The sequence below is a fragment of the Lithobates pipiens genome, unplaced genomic scaffold, assembly GCF_037356315.1.
Source record: "Lithobates pipiens isolate NorthernLeopardFrog02 unplaced genomic scaffold, aLitPip1_a1.2 Scaffold_8, whole genome shotgun sequence".
In the NCBI taxonomy this organism is placed as follows: Eukaryota; Metazoa; Chordata; class Amphibia; order Anura; family Ranidae; genus Lithobates; species Lithobates pipiens.
The window spans coordinates 93928002-93943335 of NW_027507903.1; the positions used below are offsets into that span (position 1 = coordinate 93928002).

Sequence of the window (15334 nt, forward strand, 5' to 3'; positions counted from 1 at the left end):
CTGCAATGTGAACCCAGCCTTAGTGACACTGGCAACGGGGGTTGATCACGGGGTTAAACCTTTATTGGGGGGGTTAGGGGGGTACATTAGAACTAAAGGGGGCTAACCCTAACTGCCCTAACAGTTATTACAGTCACAAATGACACCAATGCAAAAAAAATAAAAAAATGACATTGGTGTCACTGTGACTGGGGGGCAGGGGTAAAGGGGGGGGTGATCGGGGGTGAAGGGGGGGTGTGAGTGTGCCTGGCATGTTCTACTGTGTAGTGTCGTGTTGGTGCAACTCACCGATCCTCTCTCCTCTGTGCCGGAACGAAAAATACCGACACGGAGGAGAGATTACATCACTTCCTCTCCTGTGTTTACATTACAGGAGAGGAAGTGATGTCACGGAGCATTTTCATTCGTCGGGAGCGATCGCGAGGGGGTGGCCATGAATGAATGGCCGCCCCCTCATCCCGGATCGCTCCCGAACGAATACCGACCGCCGCAGGCACCGGGGGGGGGCCCGATCGGGCCCCCCACCCGCGGGAAGGCAGGGACGTACAGGTATGTACGCCCATATGCCTGCCCGTGCCATTCTGTCGATGTACATAGTCGTGCGGCGGTCGGCAAGTGGTTAAATTGAACTTGTCTCATGTTTTGAATGGGGCTGAAGAGCATAAAAAATATCTCTATGTACATTTTGAGGGTTTATCTTAAACTTTATATTTTTTTAACAAAACACTAGGGATTCGGAGGGCTCCCCAGGTGCACTAAAAGTGATTTGAACCTTTTAGATTTGCACACCAGGCAAGCCATTGAAATGCTGTTGCACTTGCCAATTTATTTATATTTCTGTTCATCTATTGAGATTTACACAACACAGGCAGGTTCTGCGGTTTAATTGATTGCAAGATGCTGATACCAAAGCAGATGTAATGACTTATTAGTTAATACCCACCTGCATTTATTTGTGTATGTTATATCTGCCTGGAGTAAATCTTTAACATAGGTAAACATTAGATGCATCACATGTCTTAATCCATTCCAGAAAGAAATGCACATATCATTTTTGATGATGATCTGTTGCTATGTGCTCAAATACATTTTTCTGATTCTCTTGACACACTTACATGAAGCTTTTTGTATATAAAGCTGGAAGCTCTGACACTTAGGGGTTTATTTACGAAATGCTGTACGCTTTGCAAGGGAAGTTGCCCCAGATATCAGTAAGTGTTGTGAAATGTCACTTTGCCAAAAATACCCATTCCTTTGCAAGAAAAATACAAACCTTCTTTGGTGCTAGCACATGATTAGATGATGGAAGTCAGCAGAGCTTCACCTCATTAACTATGTTCGGGGGAAAATCCCCTTGCAGCATGTAACTTTCCTTGCAAAGTGAATATTGTATTTGCCTTTAGTAAATCAACCATTTAGACTCAGAGTGGAGCATTTCCTGTAGCCATTTTTTTTTTTTTTTATGTAAAAAGGAACTACTGTAATAACACAAGGAAAACATATGCATCGTGCAGACAGAAACAACAATTATCAAACACATTTTGCAATCTTACAATGTCTCCATTTCTATTTTGGAATTCCAATTCAGCACTCATATATGACATTAGTGAATATAGTTGTAAGAATGGACACTTAAAGGCTTATTCAATAAAAAAAGACAAAGATCATCAAGGAAATGCATATATCAATAAACAAGAACTAGATAGATTTTGGATGTTGGCAATGAATGTATAGCTGAACTTCAGGCAGAAAACATTTAATTAAAGGGTAACTCAGTTTCGTGGGGGAAAAAAAATAAAACATCTAGTATATACAATTTTGAATCAAGTCATATTGTAATTGAATGTTATTAAAAAATAACTTTCCCTTTTAATCTGCTGCTCTGTAATTTTCTGTAAAATGGAATGCTAAATGGCCACCTGGAGGTATCCAGTACACAGAATGTGTATAGAACACCCCCCAGAAACATCATTTCCTGCTTGTGTGATTGGGTCAATGATTCTCCCAGAAGTCTACACTAAGATATAAGTCAGATATCAGGATTCCCCTGCAACAAAAATAAAAATTTTGGTGGGATACTCCCAATAGGAAATCATGTCTAAAGGGATGCAGACCCTGCCAATTTTCCTCATTAGAGCCCTGCAGGTCCTCACTTTCCACATGGGCACAGACAAACACACAGAGATTTCTTCAGAATAACTAAAGGTCTGCAACAAAGTTTGTTAAAATCCTTGTAATTGACATTGATCACCCAGAAGGGAATGTTATTTTCTCAAATAAAAAAATGAGTTACTCTTTAAGTTTATGCCTCAATAACAGTAAAATATATATACAGTATACATGTTGTGTGCACCAAATGCCTTGACAAACCAAGATATTCCATTATACAAGTAGTAGTGATATCATCATTGGGCTGTAAGCCTGTGCAGAGAGATGTGGGGAGGGCCTCATAGGTCCTCCCATTACAGGACAAATATAAGACAGGTCACCCTGCTGGCCCTCCCACTACAGGACAGATATAAGACAGGTCACCCTGCTGGTCCTCCCATTACAGGACAGATATAAGACAGGTCACCCTGCTGAAGGTGAAAGTGCAGCAGTAACCATTCTGTATTACAAGACATTTTGGACAGAGAAAAAGTTCAGGAGTTGTTCAATTCTGAATGACTACACAGATCAGAAAGAACTACACAAAGAACAATAAGATTCAAGTAAGAATGTACATGCATCTTATATTTAAACACAATGTCTTAGCACTAAGTTCAGCTTTAAGAGATGATTTGTTACAGTTGCTATAGGTTACTTCATTTTACATCTATTTACTGTATTGCCTTTGGGGCTTAAAGTAGCAAAGTCAGTGGATCAGTATGACAGCCGGGGCTATTATATTTTCAGAAAAGGACCCATCATCAATGGCAGTTTCCTTACTTTCTAAGCACAGGTTTCCTTTAACCACTTGCCAACCATGCTATCACTGAATGATGGCTACAGTGCAACCAGCCAGATCTGGGAGGCCGTCATATGTCACTGTTGATCACAGATTAAGGTAAAGAGACAATTAGCAGATCTGTACCACGTAGTCAGCTGTGTCCAATCACAGCTGATCAAGATGTAAAAAGAAAGCAGTCACCGGCACGCCTTTCCTCATGCTAACAGCGTGAGAGGAAGGGAGCCGATAACTGGTTTGTGTAAAAGAGACATATACACTGATAATCAGGGCACTGATTATCAGAGTCCTGATTATTAGTGCAGTCCCAACAATCAGTGTCACCTATCAGTGCCATCTACCAGTACTCATCAGTGCAGCCCACTAGTGCCCATCAGTGCTGCCTATCAGTGTCACCTATCTGAAGCACCTATCAATACCACAGAACAGTACCCATCAATACCGCCCATCAGTGTCACCTATCAGTGCCCATCAGTGCCACCTATCAGTGCCCATCAGTGCCACCTATCAGTGCCTATCAGTGCCACCTACCACCTAGTGCTCATCAGTGTTGCCTATAAATGCAGCCGCATAAGTGCCTTCTCATCAGTGCCTATTAATGCCCTTAAGTGCAGCCGCATCAGCGCACATCAGTGAAGGAGAAAAATTGCCTGTTTGCATAATTTTATAACAAACTATGAAAAAGTTTTTTTTTTCAAACTTTTCAGTCTTTTTTTTTGCTTATTTAGCAAAAAGAAAAAAAAAACCCAGTGGTGGTTAAATACCACCAAAAGAAAGCTCTATTTGTGTGAAAAAAATATAAAAATGTTTTATGAGTACAGTCCTGCATGACCTTACAATTGTCATTCAAAGAGTAATAGCGCTGAAAGCCGAAAATTGGACTGGATAGGAAGGGGAGAAAAGTGCCCAGTAGGCAAGTGGCTAAAAAGGTATTAAACCCAAAACCAAAAATGTAATGTATTGATGTATTGCAGCTTACCAATCATTAGATGTGTTTTATTTTTTTATTTTTTTTTTGTTTTCATTTCTTTTTCTTTTGGATAATAGATAGATATTAGATAAAAGCTGACCATTGTAAGCGCCCCTGTTAACAGTAGTAAATGGTTTGTCTCAATACTCAGACTGCTACATTTGCAGGAGAGCATATTCGGTTGAAAAATGACTGACATACTGGCTGGATCATCAGATGAATATAAAGAAAAGAAAAGCTGAAAAAGAAAACCAATGCAGCATTAAAAAATTGGTAAACTGCAATGAAATAAATGCTTGCTTTTGAGTTTAATACCACTTTAAGCCTATTTCAATTCCTAGATACATACTGGTTCATGTATTATTTACGTTAGGTGTGCTCATGTCTTGGCTTATAATAATTTAAAAAAAAATGATATATTCAAATTTTTTAATATTATTATTATTATTATTAATATCATTAGTAACAACATACTTTATGCATATATCGTATATATTTAGAGATATAAATGTTCATCTTCAAAATAACAGAAAATAAACATGGCTTATTTTGAAAATGTTTTGTGACCAAATCTATAAGCTGATGGCACAGGTAAAATGTGTATATATGAGTTATTTTAATGAAAAACTCTGATCAAGAAAACTTGACTTCTCAGATGAGAGCTGTATGTATCATTATATCAATCAAATTCAATCATTAGTTCTACAATTGTAATTTTCTAGTACAGATTTCAATCAAATTGTCTTATATGCAGAAACACAGACAACACTTCAGACACCTTGATAAACAAACCACAGTGTACCTTATATATGGCAATGAGTACTAACTCTGTTCTATCAACACTACCAACATCAATGCCTAATATATAGCTTAAATGAAACATTTCATATACAGGCATACACCACTTTAAGTACACAATGGGGTTTATTTACTAAAGCTGGAAAGTGCAAAATCAGACTCCCTTCTGCATAGAAACCGATGAGCTTCTAACCTCAGCTTGTTCAATTAAGCTTTGGTAATAAAACCTGTAAGCGCATTGGTTTCTATAAAAGCAAGCTGTGCTAAAAAATAATTAAAGTGAATAAGTGATCGTGGCACAAATAATTCTGTGTACCACTAATAACAATGAGTGTGAACAGTCCTCAAATGATTAATGAAAACAAATAGTCCAATGGTTGCATGCCAGTGAAATGAACTTCTTGACACAAAACACCACCAGCTGATGTGAACCTCCACCACATGAATTGCACGCTTACTGGAAGACGAGCTTAACCCCCCTAGCGGTAATCCCGAGTCTGGCTCGGGGTAGGAATATACTGACAGGAGCGGTAACCCCGAGCCAGGCTCGGGATGGCTTCGCTCGATGCAGGGGATGACACAGGGAGCGTTACTCACCTTGTCCCCTGGATCCAGCGATGTCCGCCGCACTGTGCGATCGAGCTGTCCTCCGCTCGATTCACAGTGCCAAATGCCGCCGAGCTCCGTTCCCTGCGGCGTTATGGCACACGGGAGTGGAGAACGGCGGCAAATTCAAAAAAGTAAAAACACACTAAACACACACAGCACTGTAATCTTACAAATTACAGTGCTGTATTAAAAAATACACACCCCCTTTGTCCCTAGTGGTCTGTGCAATGCCCTGCATGCACTTTTATATTATAAATACAGTTTTTTACTGCCTGGAATTTGGAGATTGTCCATAGCAACCAAAAAGTGTCAATTTTTCAGTGTTTTAGGATTTTATTACATTATTAAATAATAATTTTTATTATTCTTTATTATATTATAAACTTTATCATACCCGGGATGTCTGCTAGACTCTGGTTTGAACAGATTTAAGAGCGTTATTCCTAAGAATTACAGGACTACAAAATAAAAGCCAGATTTCCGTGCAAAATAATTGTACCGCTTTCAGCACCTAATTCCAGACTGAATCATACCGCCAGGGAGGTTAAGCAAGCCTGTATTGTTTATTGGTCAATACCCGGGAATATATCCAGCAACAGCTCACTGAAGTTAGACTGAAGGTAAACCAGGTGACCTCAAATCAGCAGGCATACAAGGCAAAATCGATCATGTTTCTGCATGACGATCCCTACCTGTAGGAGTCTTGGTTGGCAGTAAATCCTCATCTGGTCCGTGATTCCCAGGCAGATGATGGTGGAATACTCTCTGGATCTGCAGAATATAAACCTGTCTGCAATCCGAAACGTGCGTGTCTTTAGACCACCATCAACAGAGTACCTAGTACATGATTAATGCCTTGCCTTGTATGCCTGCTGATTTGAGGTCACCTAGTTTACCTTCGGTCTAACTTCAGTGAGCTGTTGCTGGATATATGTCTGGATATTGACCAACAATACAGCCTTGATTAAGCTTGCCTTCCGGTAAGCGTGCAATTCTTGTGGTGGAGGTTCACATCAGCTTGTGGTGTTTTGTGTAAAGAAGTTCATTTCACTTGCATGCAACCATTGGACTATTTATTTTCAAAATGATTTATTTTCATTAATCATTTGAGGACTGTTCACACTCATTGTTTTTAGTGGTACACAGACTGGTCTTCTTAGCACTTATTCACTTTAACCTGCCTAGCGGTATTCCCGAGTCTGGCTCGGGGTGGAATTTCAGTACCACGAGCTGTAACCCCAAGCCAGACTCGGGATCGCATTGCAGGATACAGGGAGACTTACTACCTTATCCTCTGGATCCTGCGATGTCCCCCCCGATGTGTGTGCGAGCCGTCCTCCGCTCGATTCACACAGTGCCCGAGTGCAGCTGAGCTCCGTTCCCTGTGACGTTACGACTCACGGGAGCGGAGATCGGTGCCAAATTCAAAAAAGTAAAAACACATACAGTATACTGTAATCTTTGTCCCTAGTGGTCTGTCCAGTGCCCTGCATGCTCTTTTATATTATAAATACAGCTTTTTCTGCCTGGAATTTGGAGATTGTCCATAGCAACCAAAAAGTGTCCCTTTATGTCAAAAGTGATTTTAGACCAGCTAGAAAACAGCGATAATAAATTAGAATCACTTGCAGAATTGAGCAATAGCGATTTGTGGGGAGATCCGTCATTAACCTCCCTGGCGGTATGATTCAGTCTGGTTTTAGGTGCTGAAAGCGGTACAATTATTTTATCCCTACAATATAAAATGCTAAACTTCCATGCAAAACAATTGTACCGCTTTCAGCACCTAAAATTAGAAATAATCAGGGAGGGAGGTTAATAATTTTTTTAGCACAGCTTCCTTTTATATTTTATGTGTATATCTCATGTTTGAGCTGCAGCTATTTCTTTTTTTTTTTTCCATTAGTTACACTTTTTTGTAGGTATAGCACGGTATTTTTTCTATTTACATTTTACATTGGTTTCTATGCAGAAGTGAGCCTGATTTTCCCCTGTCGAGCTTTAGTAAATAAACCCCATTGTGTACTTAAAAGTGGGGTATGCCTGTACCCATACTGTAAGTAAACCTTACAGTCAAAGAGATTGCAAGTACAATTCATATCAAACAAAGTTATTTCTATATGTCATTGGGAGATCCAGAATCCTACAAAAACCATGTAAACCAGACACGTTTGCTTTGACTTGGAGGTCCGCCATGCCCTCACTTCCCAGTGATGTCACAATTTAGTAAGGGTGTCTCTGTGATGATGCCATGTGAAGTGCATTGGATAGCCAGCTCTCCAGTAGTAGTAATTAATCACTGCTATTGGAGTGCTGGTCATTCCTTGCATTAAAGTTGTTGAGGGTGTCACTGCTAGCTGAGGTGAAAGGTATGTGTGCAGGCCTTGATTGCAGTACTATGTAAGGGACTTCCTGGTGATACAGAGTACAGTATGAAAGGGTTATGCCAGAGAATCCTGTGATAGGGCTCTATGACAGTGACCTATGAGAAAAATTGTCCTGTGAGAGACATTGGCCTGTTGAGACTGCTTTTTGAAAGCATATACCATAGGAAATTGCCTTGTGAAAGAGACTATTTTGTAAGATTACCCAGTGAAATAGAAACAGCGGTACCAAGTTGGTTGGAAATATTTCCCTGGTGAGAGGAAATCCATCCTGAGAGAGGATTTTGGGGACAAAGCCTGACTTTTCAGTTGATCAGAGAATGAGAATCAATGCTAGTTGATAGCTGGAAGTTCCACCAGTGGGTTGTTTGTTCCACTGTGCGTATTGGATTTGTGAAGCACAGGAGTCATTCTCTGGAGTAGTGTATGTAGGGTGTGGTATGCCATGTGAGGAAATGACATTTAGAGCATAGAGACTACTCTAATGAGGTTAAGTGAGCTCTATATGATAACAATGCATGTTCCAATTCTTCTCTGGGGCCTCGCAGACAGATGCAAGTGGTCTACTGAGTTTTAAGCATTGTAGAACACAGTGAAGCTACTAGTTTTGGGGTTCTGAACATGCCTCGTACTAAGGAAGCTCTTTACCAATTCACTTCTAGCCATCCATGTGGAATAGTGGTATAACTGAACAGTTCATCAGTAGTTATTTGCATGTATTTATGAGAAAATGTCATCTAAATACACAATACTTTGTTATTAAAACTGTACAGAGTGAATGCTTCGTAGCTGTGTGTATAGATAGAAGAATTGACCTGCTGACATTTCTCCTTTCTTCTTAGGTACTCTTGTCTGGACTGATTGGTGTTGTTGCTTGGAAACGGCCCCTCTCACTTGTGGTAAGTAGAAACTTTATTATGTCAGACATAGGTCTGTCTGCTTTCTGAGACTGCTAAACTGTAGAAATGTAAAACATTACTGAACCAATAATGGTCATAATATGTACATTCTAAACAAACCACTGAATGTCAGTTATGCAGTTTACATAAAAGTGAATGTGTCAAGCCCAGGAATATTCATTCTACTTGAACTAGACATGCAGCAGTAGGTCTAGTTGTAGACCTAAACATGTTTTGCTGGCCCTAATCAAACTCAATATCTTCACAACAAAAATTCAGCAAAATGATAAGTCTACCAACTAAGAGAAGTTATGGATACAGTATGAAATAGATAAATCCTCTGTACATCCATAGTTGTAGTTGTATGAGAAATGCAATGGCAATAGATGTACAACTGTTCACTGTTTGTTGTTATAGAATGTTATACACCCTATTTAAGGCATCTGCATAGGCTGCTTGGTTCCTTTTTGATAGTTATAACTGTGAGACAGAGATATGGCTGGAGAGACTTCAGCAAGTGATGCAGACGAAAATGATTGTTAATGAAATGTGCATGCTCGGGGCATATAGGTGTAACACCAAGCTCATGGAAAAGGGAGTCCTTTCTCTAAACCAAGGTATACCTGCACAGTTTTTTTCCTTCAACCAGTGGGTAGAACAGACCACTGCATCAATGCAATGCTTTGTATTCTGACAACTTTCCCGGTGAGAATATACTAATCAGTATTTACAGCCATTAGCTTCAAGTGCTGATCAAATGCTGGTTTTCCAATAAGGCTGTTCGTCAGAAGCAGGTCATTAAACCAACTTCTGTTGAACAGTTAGTGGTACACAGTTCTCCTAAACTGCCAAACTTCTGGTAGGGGTGTACCGGGCTTTATACATATGTAGAACTTTTTAAAGCATTCTTCAGCCAGAGTGTGCAGTGAAGTCACAGCATAGTAAATCAGTGCTAAAGGTGCATCTACTGTGTAGCCTAGTTTTCAAGAAGATGTCAACAGGCCCTGACCCCTATCAAATTATTTATACATCTCTATAGTATTTATACTCTTTCCGGAAACAAGTGGATATCTTAATAAAGAGATTACTTCATATTACCCTTTCATTTCCTGTTGAGTAGGAAAAAAAAGTTTCTACTCTCCAAACTTTTCGGTCAAAAGTATAATTTTTATATACCTGTAAATGACCTGTACCTTTACATGTAAATTAAATTGCCAATACAATATTAAAGCCAGTATGTACTTGTGTAAGTTACTTATGTAAGTTACAGAATATTGTATTCTCTGCAAGAGACTTTTCTAAATAAACCCTCTTTTGTAATTAGAAAAGAAACAAATTATTGCTACAAATACAGATTTAGGCCCCCGTTCACACTTCAATGCTGTGGTAACACATTATGCGCGTTGCATTGCAGCACAGGACAATATGCATTTCATTGCCATGATTTGCCATGCATACTCCATGCATGTTCATTTTTTGGTGCATTCGGTAGCCTTGCTTTAGAGCAATACATGTTAAGGCTTGCTCACTAATGCAGCATGACAGTGTGAACCCAATCTTAAACCTCCCACTTCATGTTTCAGAAACTAAGAGTGCACCTTCTCAGAGTATATAGTTGGTAGGCATTTTATTAACATGTAGAGACAGTGAGACTGATCTACTAAAAGAGTTGGGAATATTCACGTCAATTATCCAGTCATGTGAAAAGTAAATTCCTGTTACATTTTTTTCATCTGCACATTATTGGATAATTGAAGTGAATGTTCACATAATTATCCAATAACTATCCATTTGTGTGGGAAGATTCTCAACTCCATTAGTAAATCAGCCCAACTATTACCTTTTACAATTAGCACCTACTACAGATAAGAGATGGTGTTAGATGAGTCAACCTAGTTCACAAAAAAATATCGGGGAACCGAAGAAAGTGCAGAGAAGGGCAACCAAACTGATGAGAGGCTTGGAGGAGCTCGTGGAAAGATTTGTGGAACTGAATTTATTCTCTCTTAAGAAGAGGTGATTAAGGGGGACATAGGGGGTTATTTACGAAAGGCAAATCCACTTTGCACTGCAAGTGCACCTGGAAGTGCAGTTGCTGTAGATCCGAGGGGGACATGCAAGGAAAATACAAAACAACACTTTAGCTTGGACATGATTGGATGATAAAATCAGCAGAGCTTTCACTCATTTCAGATCTACCCCTTAGATTTAGAGCGACTGCACTTCCAAGTGAACTTTCAGTGCATTTTCAAGTGCACTTGCAGTGCAAAGTGGAGTTGCCTTTCGTAAATAACCCCCATAAGCAACATGTATAAATGTATACGTGATCCAAATAGTAAATTTGGTGTAGACTTATTCTGGGGTTAATTTACTAAAACTGGAAAGTGCAAAATCTGGTGAAGCTGTGCATGGTAGCCAATCAGCTTGTTCAATTAAACTTTGACAAAAAACAAAAATGGTAGCTGACTGGTTTCTGGTAGAGCTGCACCAGATTTCACACGCTCCAGTTTTAGTTTGCGTAAATAAATTTAAATAGGTCTGGTAGTAATTGCAGAGTTAGTACGGACATACCCCACTTTTAAGTACACAATGGGGTTTATTTACTAAAGCTGGAAAATGCTAAATCAGGCTCACTTCAGCATAGAAACCAATGAGCTTCAAGGTTTTATTACCAAAGCTTAATTGAACAAGCTGGGGTTAGAAGCTCATTGGTTTTTATGCAGAAATTAGCCTGATTTTGCACTTTCCAGCTTTAGTAAATAAACCCCATTGTGTACTTAAAAGTGGGATATGCCTGTATTGAGAATTACTTGGTCAATGCCTGTTCTATCACATTACTGCTCTTTGGAAACATCATGTTGATGAAATAACATACTCAGAATGTGCCCAGTTTGCAATTTTCTTTTTGAGAAATGTGACACGTGGGACTATAAATGTCTCTTTCATTCATTAGAGGACATGGCTCTGCTTTAGATTATCACATATTGGAAGGTGCTCTCCATTGAATGCAGAGAAAGGAGTTTTATGATTGAGTACAAAAAATCCTATTTTCTGTTTTATTCATTGGAGGAACAGCTTTTGCTCTTCATCTTCCAAGCTTTTGCTCTTCATCTTCCGAAGTGGTCCTTTCACTGCTCCCCCTTCAACTAGACTTTATGCGGCCAGAGACAAATAAAAGCATTTGTATTCTGTATGCATTTATTGAATCAGGCTGTTCTTATCTCTTTCATTTTGTCTGCAATTGCAATAATACACATAATGTGCTATTCTGACTGGGCTATACCTTCAATAAATATAATATACCTATTTCTTCAGTGTAGCGCCTTCCACTTGTTTTTTTTATAACAGCAAAAGATCAAAATAGCCAGTGAAATAAAATGCTTTAGAAATTACAGTACTTTGATTTTTCATTATGCTTACTATGATTGCCAGTTGTATTATCTGAGAGGACAAAAAAGAACCCAACACGACTGAACAATAATTCTTTATAGAAAAGACTTTACTGGCTTTAAGTTTTATATCACATTGCCCATGTATAACTAAATTTTATCCATTAGGAACAGTTAAAGATAAGGTAATTCTGTGAGCCAGGAATTGTGTGATCGTAATTAAAGTATAAGCATACTTATGAGTAGGGATGAGCTTCGTGTTCGAGTCGAACATACGTTCGACTCGAACATCGGCTGTTCGCCCCGTTCGGCGAATTCCGAACGTTATGGGCCGTTCGCGCCAAATTCGCGTGGCGCTCACGGCCCACAATGCACTGCGTCATCGCAGTGCATTGCTGGCTCATGATTGGCCAAGCATGCACTGTGACCCCGCATGCTTGGCCAATCACAGCGCCAGCAGCGAGGAGAGCCATGATTGGCCACAGGCAGGATGCCTGTGGCCAATCATAGCTCAGGCTGTGTAGTACACGCCCCACACTATATAAGGCCGCCAGCGCGGCGGCCTTGTGTAGTGTGTTGGCGTCTGAAGCAGTTAGTGGGTGTTCTGTGTACCTTCAACACAGTATACACCGATCGTTATCGGCCGATTTTCGATCTTGCTCTTCTGTAGTGGTTGTTGTCTGTGTGCTCTGACCGCAGTATACACCGCTATATTCACCTCACCTATATAGCTAGTGATCTATCTTTTATAATAGAGTTTGCAGTCAGTAGTGTTAGGAGCTTGTGCGTGCTGTCTGCATGCTCTGTACCCTGTACACACCGCTATATCCACCTACATATAGCTCTTCTCTATTTGAGCCCACTTGCCATCTGCAGGAGTTATTGGAAGTTGTGTGTGCCTCCAGCACAGCACAGTATACATCTGTATATACCCCTTTATCTCTGGTGTTCTATAAAAAAAAGGCATCTGCAGGAGTTAGTGGGTGTTTTGTGCCTCCAGCACAATATACACCTGTATCTACCCTTTATTGCTGTTCTCTAATAGAGCCATCTGCAGGGCTTAGTGGGTGTTGTGTGACTCCATTACAGTATACCCCTTTATCTCTGGTGTTCTATAATAAAGGCATCTGCAGGGCTTAGTGGGTGTTGTGTGACTCCATTACAGTATACCCCTTTATCTCTGGTGTTCTATAATAAAGGCATCTGCAGGAGTTAGTGGGTGTTGTGTGCCTCCAGCACAATATACACTACCCAACTGCTGTTTTACCCAACTCTCTTCAGGCCATTACCATGTCTGGAAGGCCAGCAAGGAGAGGCAGACAGGCGCGAGCCGATAAAAGAGGGCAAGCAGGCTCTGTGTCTAGAGACAACAGTGCTGGTCGTGGACGCGGTGCATTGTCATCAGCACGTGGCCATGGGACACGCTTGTCCTTCTTTTTGGCAGCTGGACATGTTGAACCACAACATGCCAATGACTTGGTAGAATGGATGACCAAGCCCTCTTCATCCTCCTCATCCTCTCTCACCCAGTCTCAGGGTACTAGCAAAGCATCTGCCAACGCATCGTCTTCCCTCGTCTCAATGTCATCATCAGTGACTCCTTCCCTAGACCCACCACGTCCTCCTGAGGAGTCTCCTGAAATCTTTGAGCACAGTGTTGGGTACATGCTCCAGGAGGATGGCCAGTGTTTTGTAGCCTCTGATGATGACACTCAGCTAGAGGAAGGCAGTAGCGTGAATGCAGAGAGAGGGGATGCTCAAGAAGGACAGCAATCTGGCAGTCATGTTCCACAAGCTGCAGCATATTGCCAGGTTTGCTACAGCGATGAAGAGGGAGGGGATGATGAGGGCACTGACTCCACGTGGGTGCCTGGTAGGAGAGAGGAGGAGGAGGAGGAGTAGGAGGAGGAGGTGGAGGCACATGTCCAATGAGGCAGGATGCCCTCCGGGGGCCAGCTTAGGGGCAGCACACCGACTGAATCACACTGCAGAGCTCCGCCTGTGCAGGGCACTGCCTCTGCGCGTTATTCTAAAAGTTCTTTGGTGTGGGCCTTTTTTGAGACGAGTGCATCAGATCACACCGCTGCTATTTGCAACATATGTCTCAAGCGTATCTCGCGTGGCCAAAACATCAGCCGCTTGGGCACCACATGCTTGACCAGACATATGTTGACCTGCCATGCAGCTCGTTGGCAAGCGTGCCTCAAAGATCCACACCAAAGAACAAAGCGGACCTCTCCTTGCTCCTCATCAGCTGGCATCTCCAACACCACTAGACCTTCAGTCCTCTCTGAAACCTGCTCTGAGAGGAATGAAGGTGTAGAATTAGGTGTGTCACAGCCAAGTGCTTCCGGGCACTCTGCTAGCGGTACACCCACATCCGATTATAGCAGGCAAATGTCCCTGCCCCAGCTGCTGGACCGGCGAAAGAAGTTCACTCCCAGCCATCCACATGCCCAGCGGTTGAATGCTAGCTTGGCTAAATTGCTAGCACTTCAACTGCTGCCTTTCCAGTTGGTAGACTCGGCCCCCTTCCGTGAGTTTGTACAATGTGCGGTTCCTCAGTGGCAGGTCCCCAAACGCCACTTTTTCTCACGGAAGGCGATTCCGGCTCTCTACCGGCATGTGGAAGGCAATGTCCTTGCCTCGCTGGACAGGGCGGTCAGCGGTAAGGTGCATATTACCGCTGACTCATGGTCCAGCAGGCATGGACAGGGATGTTACCTGTCTTTCACGGCCCATTGGGTCACTCTTCTGGCAGCTGGGAAGGATGCAGGACAAGGTGCAGTAGTGTTGGAGGTTGTTCCACCACCACGCCTCCAAAATGCTACTATTGGTTGTGACACACCTCTCGCCTCCACCCCCTCCTCTTCTTCTTCCTCCATGGCCTCTTCCAGTGCTCTGTCCTCAGAACCAGCGGTGCTCCGTAGGCGTTCCAGGGGCTACGCAAGTACGCAGGCAAAACGATGCCATGCCGTGCTTGCGCTGGTTTGTTTGGGGGACAGGAGCCAGACTGGGGCGGATGTTTTGTCAGCTCTGCAGGGGCAGGCCGAGAGGTGGTTGACGCCACGCCAGCTTAATCCAGGAATGGTGGTTTGCGACAATGGCACCAACCTCCTCTCCGCCCTCCGACAGGGACAACTGACCCATGTGCCCTGTGTAGCTCACGTCCTTATCCTGGTGGTGCAGCGGTTCTTGGGCAGGTACCCGGGCTTACAGGATGTCCTGAAGCATGCCAGCAAAGTCTGTGTGCATTTCCGCCGATCATTTAATGCCTGTGCTCGGCTGGCTGAGCTCCAAAAGGAGTTGAACCTGCCCAAGAACCGCCTTATATGTGA

General features: G+C 42.0%; 1 protein-coding gene across 1 annotated transcript in view; it reads left to right on the forward strand.

Moving 5' to 3' along the window:
- Window positions 1-15334, forward strand: part of ENTREP2 (endosomal transmembrane epsin interactor 2) — a 1041875-nt gene that overhangs the window by 366292 nt on the left and 660249 nt on the right. Inside the window, exon 3 of the mRNA XM_077473414.1 lies at window positions 8551-8607. Coding sequence (XP_077329540.1) covers window positions 8551-8607 — 57 coding nt within the window. The remainder of the gene's footprint in view (window positions 1-8550; window positions 8608-15334) is intronic.